Genomic DNA, 12,863 nt, shown 5'->3' with positions numbered 1-12,863 from the left:
CTGGAGTGTCTGCTGTGCTCTCCTCATGTCATTCTTGTCCTTTTGAATGGTTCCTCCACTGGGCCGAGAGCCGGCGAGGCTGGGTGTGAGGCTCGGCAGTGCTGCCTGACCAGGCCTCTGCTCGCTGTGGAGGTGCTGCTGGTGGGAGCCCTTCTGGTGGCTTCCCAGCACTTCCGCTGGTTTTATCTGTTGCCAGATACTAAATTCCTCCATTCTTGCACTACTCGAACATCCACTCCCAAAGACACGTAATCCAGTTTTGCCTCCATTGAGGACAAGCTGGATTTCCAGCAGTGAAAGCTTGGTGAGAATCGGAGCCCCTCCAGCAGCCTCGTGCTGTTGTAACGTGTGGGCAGTGTAGGCCACACTCTGCGTGCCCCTTTCAGAACACGGTTATCTTGATGTAGGGGGAAAACACTGAGCATGGATGTTGTTCAAATGCCTTTAGAAAATCACAGTGGAATTTCTCAGCCTTGAGATTCCAGGCACAGGCCCTGAGTTGGTCACAGCTTGCTCGGGGACAGCCTGGGGCTTTGCAGAGGTGGGGTGCTGCAAGATTTAGCAGGAGAATGCGGTCTTGGGCTCTCTGTCTGCCCAGAGAAAAGCAGTGGCTGGTGCAGCTACGTGACGAGGGGGGAAATGGTGGGTGCCAGACTGACCGAGGGCAGGAGCTGCCCCTGATGCAGGTAGGGTCAGGGAGCCACAGGCAGCAGTGCCATGACCAGAGCTCTATGCGTTGTGAAGGTTATGGTTTGTCATATCACACACCAAATTCTTTGGCAAAAAGAAGATGATACCACGAGAAAGCATATGCATATCTTTAAAATATATATATATTTTGGTACTTTTAATTTGTTAATGAAACTTTCGTCCTAGGGGATGTGAGGATAGTAGAAAGTGACCACGTTACACGTGCAGTGACTGCAGAGAGCACCAGTTACACGGCCGTCCAGACGACCTGAGAGTTCTTCACCCTTACTAACCATTTTTTATTACTTCATACTTCAGCTCTTTGACAACTGTAGAGGAAGCAGAAGGCTGGAGCCCTTCGCATTGCTTGTTAACAGGCTTCAGAAACTGCATGCCGAGTCCTCCTGGCCCCTTACCAGAGCTTCTAGGATGACTGCTGCATTGCTGCCTTGTTGCATGCATGGATGCTTGCATGGGTGCATGACTGCCTGCATGCTTCCCTTCACATGCTGCCCGAATTTCATGGTCATGCAGGGGACAGCGAGCTCTGACTTCCTTTTCCTGCCCCTTGGGGTAAGGGAAAGAGGCAGTTCAGCAAAAAACCCTGTAAAATACACATGGAAAACCCTACAGTCACTGGGAAAGGGGACCCCGCAGCACTTTTGCAGAACCCCTCCGATGTCACCTTAAAGTTAAGAAATGACTAAGTTGTGTGTGGTTGTCACTTTCTTTTTGTTTAATTTTTTTCTTTTTCCTAGACCCTGCTCGATGGTTTTACGTGTATCAGAGAGGTAACATTTATACCAGTTTGACTATATCGGTCATATAATTTTTGTAGCAAAAGTTTTCTTTAGCCAGGAAAACAGATCCTCCCTTCCCTCCAGGCTCAGGTTGTTCTCCCTTTCCACGCTGACAGCAAACAAAATTCAAGGTGCTTAAAATCCATCTGGATCTTAGTGGGGGGAGCAGCCAAGTCCCCTCTGGTGAAGGCAGTCCCAGCTTTCGCCCACCCACTGAGTCCTTCTGTGTGCCCACTGCATCACTTGACGGGCTAAGTCACGTTCTTACCTGTTCAATTACTCTCCATTTGAAGTTTTAACAAGGTACGAATAGGAATTTTCCAAAAATCAACAGAGTGAAGTGATTTTCTAACCCTCCTAGTGAGGTTTATTTGCAAATTCATCTCTGAGCAGCTGCTTGGAGGAAAGCACTTGCCCAAAGGAAGGTTTTCTGCAGCATCCCCATGGAAGAACAGTAAAGCACCCGGCAAGCTTTCAGTAGATCTCCACCCATTTCCAGAAGTTGTTTCCCTTATGTTTCACTTATAAATGTTGCTATCTTTAGGTGGGAATAAGCAAGGAAAACAAGAATGAGTGGTTATTTCCAGTGATAAGTAATTAATGCAGTGTCTGCAGAAACACTGTAGTGTAGCATGTTGTGTAGCTTATGTTCAAATCACTCTGCCTGGTGTTAGTTGTGTGCCAGAAAGACGTTTTGCTTGTACCTGTGGCCTCGGAGCTCCTCCTTGTTCTGAGTTTAACACTGTTCTAGCTTCTCTGGATGTATCAGTGGAAGAAATTAAAGGAGTAGACATAAAGGAAATTATTTATACCTGACATTTTGCATATATCATTGGAAGAATTAGCCAAGAAGTGCTAAAATTCTGCTTTTTTTTTTTTTTTTTTTTTTTTTTTTCCTTTTTTCCTCAGTCTCAGGACTTTGTTCAATGTTGGTTCTTAATGTAGCTTTTCCTGCAGCTGGTGGTGGCCCAGGTTGATGTAGGCAGCACAGCCCAGCCAGGCCTGCCTCTGTGTGCAACAAGCTGGGCATTGCTGCTTTAGTGGGGAAAATAGAGCTGAAAGTCTAAGGAGTTTCAGGAAAAGGGAGCTCCATCAATCCCCTTCTGCTGTTTTATTGGCTGGAGAGTCCCTTTGGCTTGGAAATTAATCTTTCCAGCCAAGACAATAATAATAATAATAATAATTTATTAATAAAGACTGTTAAAGTTTAATTAAATTCATTTAATATTTGATACTTCAGTAGGTATCTGAGTGTCATTTTTATTGATCTATTCATGAGCAGATTTTACTAAACCCTTTTTTTAGGGTTTGCAGATGTCCAGGCACATGTTTGTTCGTTATCTGAGCTGTTGTTCTGGGATCCTCAGGAGGAACAAGCCCGTGGCTTCCTCTCTGTCTGCCCCACTGGTCTCATGGATTCCTGTTAGCCTGACTGGGTTGCATACAGCCTAATCCTTAGCTTCTGTCTGGGTGGAAATACACCAAAGTGCCAGGAATTCTGCACCCGTCCCAGGTGGCGGAGCCCTGCAGGTACCTGCTGTTTGTTTCCCCCTGGCAGGATCTGGTTCCCATGAGGTCTGTCTAGGCAGGAATTCTGTCTGGAGATGGATTTTAAAGATATTGTGGATAAACTGCAGTTAATTTTTTCTGCAGGTCCTTGCTACTCACGCATAGCTAATCTTTTTTTAATAAAAATAAAAGGCAGTCTAATAATTCTTGCACATAATTTAATACCGTTCTGCTGTATTTGTAAAATTACCGGTTTCATCTAACACTTGTCAGTTTTACAATTAACACTCGGCACATTAGCTGTGGCTTACATTCTAGGAGTTTTTTGTTTAACCAAACATGAATTTATTATAAGCAGAATATTTTCGAAGTCCTCCCCCATTCTTGTGCAGCCTGGCGTTGCATGGCTTCACCTCACAGCCTTCAGAAGCTGGGGTCATTTGCATTTTTATTAAATCATTTCCAGCTTCCCTTTAAACTCTTTTAGGCCCTGGGTTGTCCTTAGCCAGCCCTAGGGATGCAGGGAGGCATCACTGCTGCTCGGGCACCAGGCTCTGGGAGTGCTGCGGTGTCTTTAGGCACTTCACCAAGGCGGCTGCCTCTGGTGCAAGGGCTGCTTGTGGAGAGGCAGCTGCTGGCCAGAGGATGGATGGGCAGGTTCATAAATTTGGGCCCAAGGGTCAGTCAAAGCCACAGCCAAAAAAGCAGCTATGAAAAGAAAAAAAAAAAAAAAAAAGCAGCTATGAAAAAAAGCTGTTATTGTACACAACTTGAGCGTTGTCTGTGATAAATTTAATTTGTTCCCCTTAGGCAAAAAGGACTGTTGGATCTCGACATTGATCAGATGTTTTTGTATGGAAATCAGGAGCTCATGACTGCTAGATGGTGTCCTATCAGCACAGGGCCTTACAAGGACTCAAATCGTGCCCTGCCCCACCACCCGCCCCTGCTGGTGCTTTTTGCCAGGCGGCTCTGGGCAGTGCCTCCCTTTTGTTGTCTTGGTTATGCCGGACAGTGCTGGTGGTGTTTTAGGCTCAACTGCCAATGAAACAACTTTTTCTGTACCGTGGCAGATAAATGTACCCGTGTCCATTGGAATGGAAAGATCTGGGAAAGTGAAATAGTGCAGCAGGTCATCCTTCTTCAAATTAAGTAGATTCACTGTCTTTAACATGGGACTGAGTCCCTCTCTCTGCTTCTGTGATATAAAGCAGTAGGCAGATGTGGCTGAAAATCTGTTTCCCTCAATGGTGAGACTGTTTTGTCAAGAAGCACGTAGCTGTACAAGACAGCCTTTACATGAATGGGCTTAAATTACTCTGGTTTATCACTTGGAGAAATGCAAATTGTGTTCAGCAGAGCTTACAGCAGTGAAAGACAGGCGTGTTTGCAGACAAAGTGTGGAAATCTTCAAATTGTGAAGATAACAAAGGTTAAAATTAGAACAGATATCAAAGGATGTATAATCCAAGTCTTGTCAAGTAATTTCCAAAGTGTATTCAGTTAAAATATTGATCTACTCTAATGAAAATTCATTCTCTGCTCTTGAGCAAGCAGAAGAGAAATTAAATGCAATATCTTTCATTAGCAGCAATCCATAAAATATGCATGTGCATGAAAGGGCGTCAGGAGTATTTTTCTTTGTGAAGTGAAGCCACTATTTAGTTTGTTTGATACACAGAATGTGCCTATCCGATGGCCTTAAGCAAACAGAGATGATTTTTTGCCACCAAAATGTAAACTTAATCAGTTATTCTAACCTGGACCTACTTTGTAGTAAGATCACCGCGGGTGCTTTTGCCAGCCCCAGGAATTCATACCCTGCTATTAAAGCAGCCATAAAAATATGCCCAGGGCAAACTCTATACCTGAGAGTGCCATTTCCCCTTTCTCCAGCCCTAAAAAAATCCCGAGCACACCAGTGTGAGTACCCAAGCAAGTGGTGTCCCTGCCGAGCTGCGTGTGCTGTCTTCAGGCTGTGCAGGGACCATGCACATCCCTTGTGTTATCCACACCCATCTGGGTCTGTGCACTTGCGAACTGAAAGAGAAGAAGGTGTAAATTGTTTAAAGCCGTGCCATGCCTGTTTCCCCCATTGAGATCTCTCCAGAGGTTAGTCAAGCTTTTAACAGGACGAAAGCCAGGAAGAACAGGACATTAGGTAAAGTATCTTAACACCATGCTTTCCTGGTGGAACTGTACATCTCCACGTGTCGTTGTACAGCCACTTTTACTTGTGCTCGTCACTATAAAGCGAGAGTCATCTGAAGAAAAGAGGGATGTTTGTAAGTGTGGGGCTTGTACTTCATCCAGCGCCATCCTGGAGAGCTGGGAGGGCCTGAGCCAGTGCGGTAATGAAAATGTAAATAAGGGGAAATACAATTTGTGTGATGAAAGGCAGTGGTAGATGGGGAAGTGACAGTCTCCTTTTTCACCATTGAGATTACTGTGGGTAATTTGGTGGGTGTCAGAGAGCAGAAGATAAAGGTTTATAAAAACTGACTTAAAACGTGAGACAGAAACAAATAATGACAGAAACCTGCTGGGGGGGAACAGCTGAGTTGGAAGGGATGGATTTGCCCTTAGGGCTCTGCAGGCAGGTCTTCCTGGCCCACGGGTTGGTGCCAGAGCCAGGTGTGTTCACTGGTAGGGAGCAGGGATGGAAGAAGACGGTGCTGAGGAAGGCACAAAGTTTAAATGTAGGCACCTGACAGACATGAGGGAGGGAAGGTTTGGTCTGTGAGGCCTTTTAATGTGAAGTTAATCCTAAAAGAAGAGTTTTATCTTTTAAAACAGATCGGTATGATCATGAAAAAAACACAGACGATGGCTTTTTGTTAGCAAGTGATAAACAAAAGGACCTAAAAATTCTCTGTAGTATTTATTTTCCCCACTGAGGTGCCAAGAAATGCCCAGGACTGCTCTGTTGCATCGGGGCGTGTTCCACTATAGGAACAATTTCCCCCTTTTACAAACTGTAAGTATTGGAAAATTGCTGTTCTGGTATTGTTTTGAGTGCCCCCTTGGCCAAATCTAAAGCTTCTCATTTATTCATTTTTATTTCTTTAAGGTAAGTTGCATGATATTTCCTGTGGGAAAGGAAAAAGGAGCAGAATGCAAGGGTTAACCTGCGGGCAACCATCAGATCCTCTTCAGAGGCAGAGATTAATGCCGGTTCTGGAAGAGAAAACACGGAAAAAAATAGAGCATCCTTTTAAAAGGGATGAATTTTTCATACTTTCTGTTTTACATTCTGTTACAAAAAAAAGCAATGCATTTCTCAGTATGGGAGAAGGAAGGGACCTGCAACAGTAACGTGGCTTAGAAATACCTGCTTTGTGGGCCCAAAGCCCGTGAGCCAACTGTAGGAACAACTTGCAGGGCAAGCTGAAGGAGATGAGTTGCACTCTTTTGGAGTAATGATTCATTGGGTGAGGCTAGTACTATCAAAGACAATACGTCCTTATTAAATTAAATATTTATCAAATCATATTTTATTTTAAAATGTTTGGGGAAAAAATTGCAAGTTCTAATTTTCAGTCTACTCATATACAGGACATCTGGGTAAGTCAAAAGAATGAGCTTTGAGCTGTAGTCCCGCAGATTTTATTTTTTTAAACTACATAGAGCTATTGAGCCAGTTTTCCGTGAGTGAGACCTTTCTTTAGTTATTTGGCTTTAGAATAGAACACAAATTGCAGTAAGTGCCTTGGAAAACTGGTTGCTTAAGAAGGAGGTGGTGGAAAATAAATGGCAAATATACACATAAAAATTAGTCATCTCGAAAACCTTTTTGTTAGGAGTGTGACTTTTCCCAGATGGACCTTTCTTGCCTCTGTAGAAACAATGTGACTGACCACATCCTGGGGGGTGCAAATAAAATATGAGGTTAATCCCCCAGGCTAGCTCCCCTTACTGGCCTCGCTGCTTCTGTGAGCATGCTTAGGTTTTTCTCTTTGAACTATATTATAGGATATCAAAACTAGATAGCCAGCATTTTACTCTTGCATTTTACACTGAAATTGTAAAGAATTAAGAGGAACTCAATAGCAAATGTCAGTGGAAGGCTGGACATCCTCAGCTGGTTACAGAGCAGAGGAAGGCTCAGAGCCCAGCTTACACATACACTGCCAGTGTGGCTTCTGGCAGAATAAAGCAACAAGGGTCAGGGTCCCGTGTGAAGTGCTTATTGCATTGCACGGGGGGCAGTAGGGAAACACAGGAGAAGGAGTCTGGGCTTGTGAGCACCTTGTGAAGGACTTTGGGTAGTTCACAGTGAACCAACAGTTAAATAAGAAGGTGTTTGCCATGCAGTGTCTGCATTAGTGGTGACTCTCCTAACCTGGCTCCTTGCTAAATGGTTTTGTTCTCTCCCTTTTTCTACTGCTCATTCCCTTCCCTCATTCTAAGGATTTTTTTCCCCACTGTGTTTTTCTCTACAGCTTTTTTCCACATTCTTTCATTTTGTGGCATCCGTTCTCGTTCAAAGAAAACGGGCTTTTCGCCTTATTTCACATTATCTGTGCTTCTTCCTCTATCAGACATCCCTCTTCATCTCCTTTCTCTAACAGCAGTGAGAATTCCTAGACTCTGTGTTCCCTTTGCAAGGAGAAGGTGCCTCCTTCAGGTCTCTTCATGCCCCTTGCTGCTTTGCAGTCACTTTTTCTGCATCATAAATGGTTGTGATACTCTCATTCTGTGCCATGCTATTACAAAGCCTTTATTCCCCTCCAGTTTCCCGAAGACCTCCAACGAGACATATCTCCTGCCTATACATATGTGTATATATATATATATATATATATATGTATATATATATATATAATCTCTTCTGTCATGTACATAAGAATTAATGACAGTCAATCTGCACAAGTTTCCATGAGGTACCTCATGGAGCTGTATGCACTCTCCTGACTTGAACTTGTGTAGTTCCATAGGAAAATTTGAAACTAGAATGAACATCTTGAAGCTGCTCATGCTGAATGTGCTGATGACTGCAGCACATTTAATACTATGATAGGATTGTGTGCTTGAAATCCACAAGGCTTCAAATCAGTGTGCACTGTTTGACACACACTATGACATTTGTTGTGAACTGGACAAGCACAAGAAGGATTTCACTTCCTCCCCACCTCTTCCAGTCAACAAGGGAGCAAGTTCCATTCTGTATCTTAACTATATGTAGATACGCAAATGGGCTGTGGTTTACCTTATGTCAGCCACCAGATTTCTGCTCTCCCTTTGGAGAGCTGTGCAGAGTCACTGATCTCCATCGCTTCTCTCTGGTGCTGACTTCATGGTTCTCATCGATGGGATAGCCTCTAACTACTGAAAGGGCTGAAATAAACCATGGCTGCAAACCCCAGATTTCATCCCAAGCCCCTTTGGATTTCATGTATTTCATGTGTAATTAAGCTGCTCTGTCTGTGTGCTCTGACCTCTGTGGTGAGACGTAGGCCGTAACTCCAAGCAGGTCAGAAGAACCAGCTGCAGTGGCACCTTCCCTGGTGTGAAAGAGCAGGCAGGGGCACGGCAAAGACTGCCCCGTGCTGGACAAGGGGCCTGCACTGCTCCAGCCCCACATGTGCTGGCTGTGAAACCCCAGAGCCTGGGGACAGGAGGACTGATCATAACCCAACCTGATCTCACCAGTATTGCATTTGATTTCTTAATCCAGAAATAAAGGACCAAGGTTAATTAACCATGATGACTCACTTATGTGTGTCCTCCCTTAATAATGTTCACTTGTAAGTACAGAATTTATTAATTTACAAAAGAATAGCTTTGTTATGGTCTGTTGATTCCCTGAGCCAGTCTGCTCAGAATTCATGCCTTGCCTTTTTTCAGTGACTCCATTTTCTTGCACGCTCCTAGAGCAATCCTTGTCTTTTAGCAAGAACTACTATATTAGACTTGAACCTACCAACCTAACATGTTTTCACAAGGCAGATATTGAGTTGTTTTGATGATAATGTGTGATGTGTAGTCCATGATAATGAAGCAGTCGATGACCACTTTAATGAAAGCAGTTTGAAGAGGAGTACTAGTTTTTATGCCAAATGATGTGTGGATGTAGATGAGATTTTTATGTCAGCTGAAATCTGCATCTGGTCTTTGAAGTTTAGATAATCTTAATAATAACATACACTAAGCACCTCTATGTTTTTGGGCATTACCTGTGCTGCTGCAGAAAATGACTTGACAGGCAAAAAGGCAACTCAGAAAAGAGGTGAGGTTAAGATATCCCAGGATGTGATATATCGCAAGGGTTTTTCTTACTTGGGGGAGAGTGATCTCTTGAAGAAAATACACATACGTATTTTTCACTGCTTATCAGTTTCCCTAAAACGCCCTTGTAGATGCAAGCTGGTGTTATTCCAGATTCAGCAGCAGTGGATGTAATTTGAATTTCTCCTAGGAGATTTTCAATAATATCCAACAGACTGGTTAGTGTTAGGGCAGAGGTTGGACTAGGTGATCTTGGAGGTCTCTTCCAACCTAGATGATTCTGTGTTTCTGTGAACGTGACCTTTAGTGTCTCCACTATTAAGCATTTGGGTTAGTGTACAGAAGAGTTTCCCTCTCTGTTTACCCTTAGTGTAAGGTCATTGTCTAATATGCTTAAGCATGTCTGCTCTCGTACTTATATTTGCACAGCTTTCTTTAAAGCGAGTACTCTGAAAGGCCTATTTCTCAGCGTTGTTTCAATATTTAGACAGGAGATATCTGGTGTTGCCTTTTGGAGCAATGTATCTGCTGCCTATCCTTCTGTTCCCACCATCGGTTTTGGCTCTGTGAATGGGGTGCCAATTGGCAGCCCCAATAACAAACATGAGCCATTGCTTTACTCATACGGCTTTTATTTTGCTTTCGAGAGGTTGAATACAGTTATACAGATCAGTTCCATTGATGGTTTCTTTTTTTTCTCTGTTGCTCTTGAAATCCAGTCTGTCTTGTCCATCACGTTAACAGACTAAAGGCAACAATCAACATAAATATTTTCCTGTCTTCTCTTTCAGATAAAATTGAAGATGAATTAGAAATGACTACGGTGTGCCATAGACCCGAAGGACTGGAACAGCTTGAAGCACAAACCAATTTCACGAAAAGAGAACTTCAAGTGCTTTACAGAGGATTTAAAAATGTAAGAACAATAATGCAGTGAACTAAGTCTAATATGTATGTATCCCTACCAGCCTGAACTGCTCAGCTGCATTATCATTCCCCCACTAGATATCAGGAGGTTTGCACTATATCTCTGCTGCCACAGCAAAACGAGCTCATGATCTCCCTCACCATCTAATAATTAAGTCACCATAATCTGCCTAAAACTGGGTTTGGATGAACATTCAGCACACAATACTCATTAAGTTTGTTCCCTGTCAGTAAACACACTTGCAGTTTCCTCAGCTGTGTCTGTACTTCACAATAATCTGAAAATGTTTTCATGTTTGTTTATTTAATTCTTGTTAGTTCCTAATGCTTGAAGATGAGTTACACTGTTTGCTTGTGATTTGTTGTTGCTCAGGATTTTGTCCCCCCCTCCCCTTTCCCTAGCTTGGAGAGTTCTTGCTCTTCTAGTAGGATGTTATTGGAGCACGTGAGGACTACAAAGGCAAGTAGTGAACAAGGCTGGAGTGGCAAGAGCCAAACAGACATCAAAAGTAAATGGATATCAACACCGAGGGGATAGGAGAGAGCAGGTTTAGGTGAAAGCAGGGAGCATGCCAGCTGGCACAACTGCACGCATAGAACAATGCTGTGCTGGTCTTTGTCAACCTCAACCGCAGTCAAATTCTCCCTGACATGGTCTCTGCAGGTCTGTGAACCTCAATTTTTAGGTCACCTGCTGCTGCCTGTTAGGGATGCATCATCATAAATAGAAACAGGAATTTTGAGGCTATGTGGAGCAGGTGTTGTGTGGACCCTGAAGACTGAATGCTCATTACATGATTGCCTGAGGGTCTGGATTTAGTCACACAGGTGTTTTGTACCAGGTGATGATTTATGATGATTAATAGATCAGTACTGAACTAGCCCAGTAAATATAACGTCATTTGTAAGTTGCCTTATAGGACGGTTGCACTATGACAGTAGCTGAAATATTGAAATGCTGATTTTTATTTTTTTTCTATTTTTTAAATTTGTTTCCTTGCCAAAATAAAGCTGAGATATGTTAAATGGGTTTTCCCACAAGGAAACCTACTGGACATTGAAAGGAGCCTTTTGTATTTTTGACACATTCTTGGAATTGGTTGAATCCCATCTCCCATACATACTTGAATTTCCAGCCAAGACACAGCACAGCTCTCCGTGTTTTTCTGTTTGGTTTGTGTGTTGTGTTTCTGCAGGCTTGGCTGGATGTAGGAAGTCATCATTTTATGTGCAAAGTTCAGTCTGACTACTGACTGACATTCTAAAACCTCTTCGTGCTTTGACCAGTCAGTAATAAAACACATGGCTTTTAACACAGAGTTCAAAAGGTTAATGCATGGTATAACGCGATATGACCACCTTCAGCAGGGACAGAACTCAGTGCTTTCTTAACCAGTGTTTTGCTAGGATCTCTGCAGCACCTGCCTTGCAGTGCTGGCTGGGAGTCCTCCCCAGGAGAGCACTGCTCTGTGCTGAGCGGAGGAGCTGGCTTTGCCAGCAGCCAGGATGCAAAACAGACAGCTTCAGCCTTGCAGCTCTCTGCAGGTCTGATGTTTACCCCTTGCCCCTCCTAATTTTGGTATCATGCAGTACCAGAGGCATTACCTCGCAGGGCAAGAACAATGATAAACAAGTGCGTTTAACTTGTGACCTAAACTCGTTTGAAAGACCTCACCAAAGGTCTTGGTATTAATTGGGAGTGCTGGTGAGATGCTGTGTTATCTCAAGTTGTTAGGAAAAGCAATTTGTTTTCCTCCAGCTGCTAGGCACACAATATGCATGAAGCTTTAATATTTAAGATTTAAATTGAAAGGGCAGCTTTAGCTTTTGTGGCCTATAAATCATGGTTTCAATGCAGTGAGTAATTATGCACAGTAGTCAAATTGTCTCAGCTGTTACCATATTTCCTATTGTACCAAACCATCTGCTTTTTGGGATGATGTTACAGTGCCATCTGGAGATTCAAAATCCCTATGGGAGTGTAATCATTTTTTCTCCCTAGCTTGTACTTTCTGCTTGCTCTCAGGGATCTCACAGGTCCTGTTTAATCACAAGGCAACACCTGGGTTACCACAGGGCCTTTTACAGGCACCTGGAATGGACACGGGGAGAGCAAGGTCCCTCTTAGCCCAGCTGCAGTCTGGAGCTACGCAGCCTGGTGTAGTCTCCAGACTAGCGCACTGTCTGACCAGGGCCCTAATTCTCAATCCTTTTCCTTCCTAGCATTCTTTTGTCTCCAAAATCTATTTCCCTGTGCCCCACAAGGCTGGGACCATGCCAGGCAGCGTGGCCACAAGGTGTGTTGGCTCAGGGAGGTGCCGGCATGCAGGAAGCAAATCTCTGCTCACCTGGAGTGCTGCAAAGCACCTGAGGGAGGTTCTGGTCTAATACTGCTGGCAGCACCAACCGATCAGGGTACAGCAGTTGTCAGTTGCTTGAGCAGAAGAAAGTCCTAAAAATACGTGATTTCTAGGGTAGAAAAGATGTAGAAAAGATGTGGAAAAGATGCTTCAGAGTTTTAGAAAGAGTCAAATGATTCTAATCATTCAAAGTTGCTGATAGGCTTTTCTATGTGCAGTTGGTTTCTGCAGCCAGTAAAGCTGCTCAGCAAAGAACTGAAATGCTGTTAAGGCTGTTCTTTCTCACCTGTTCTTTCTCTGTGTCATTAAAAATAAATGCTGGCCATTCACACTGCTCTGAGAGCAAATC

General features: G+C 43.6%; 1 protein-coding gene across 15 annotated transcripts in view; it reads left to right on the top strand.

The window, feature by feature from the left end:
- The window catches only part of KCNIP1 (potassium voltage-gated channel interacting protein 1), a gene marked incomplete at its 5' end in the record, with an annotated part of 373,601 nt that overhangs the window by 343,696 nt on the left and 17,042 nt on the right, over positions 1 to 12,863 (top strand). For 14 of the 15 annotated variants that reach the window (XM_084535742.1, XM_084535738.1, XM_084535744.1 and 11 more), the window contains one exon: positions 10,019 to 10,143. In XM_084535742.1, the coding sequence (XP_084391868.1) occupies positions 10,019 to 10,143 (125 nt within the window). Of the gene's footprint in view, positions 1 to 1,448; positions 1,482 to 10,018; positions 10,144 to 12,863 lie in introns of all 15 variants that reach the window. The other variant, XM_084535741.1, reaches the window with a different exon arrangement.

This window comes from Aythya ferina, assembly GCF_964211825.1.
Source record: "Aythya ferina genome assembly, chromosome: 14".
In the NCBI taxonomy this organism is placed as follows: Eukaryota; Metazoa; Chordata; class Aves; order Anseriformes; family Anatidae; genus Aythya; species Aythya ferina.
This window is presented reverse-complemented; position numbering and strand designations above follow the sequence as displayed.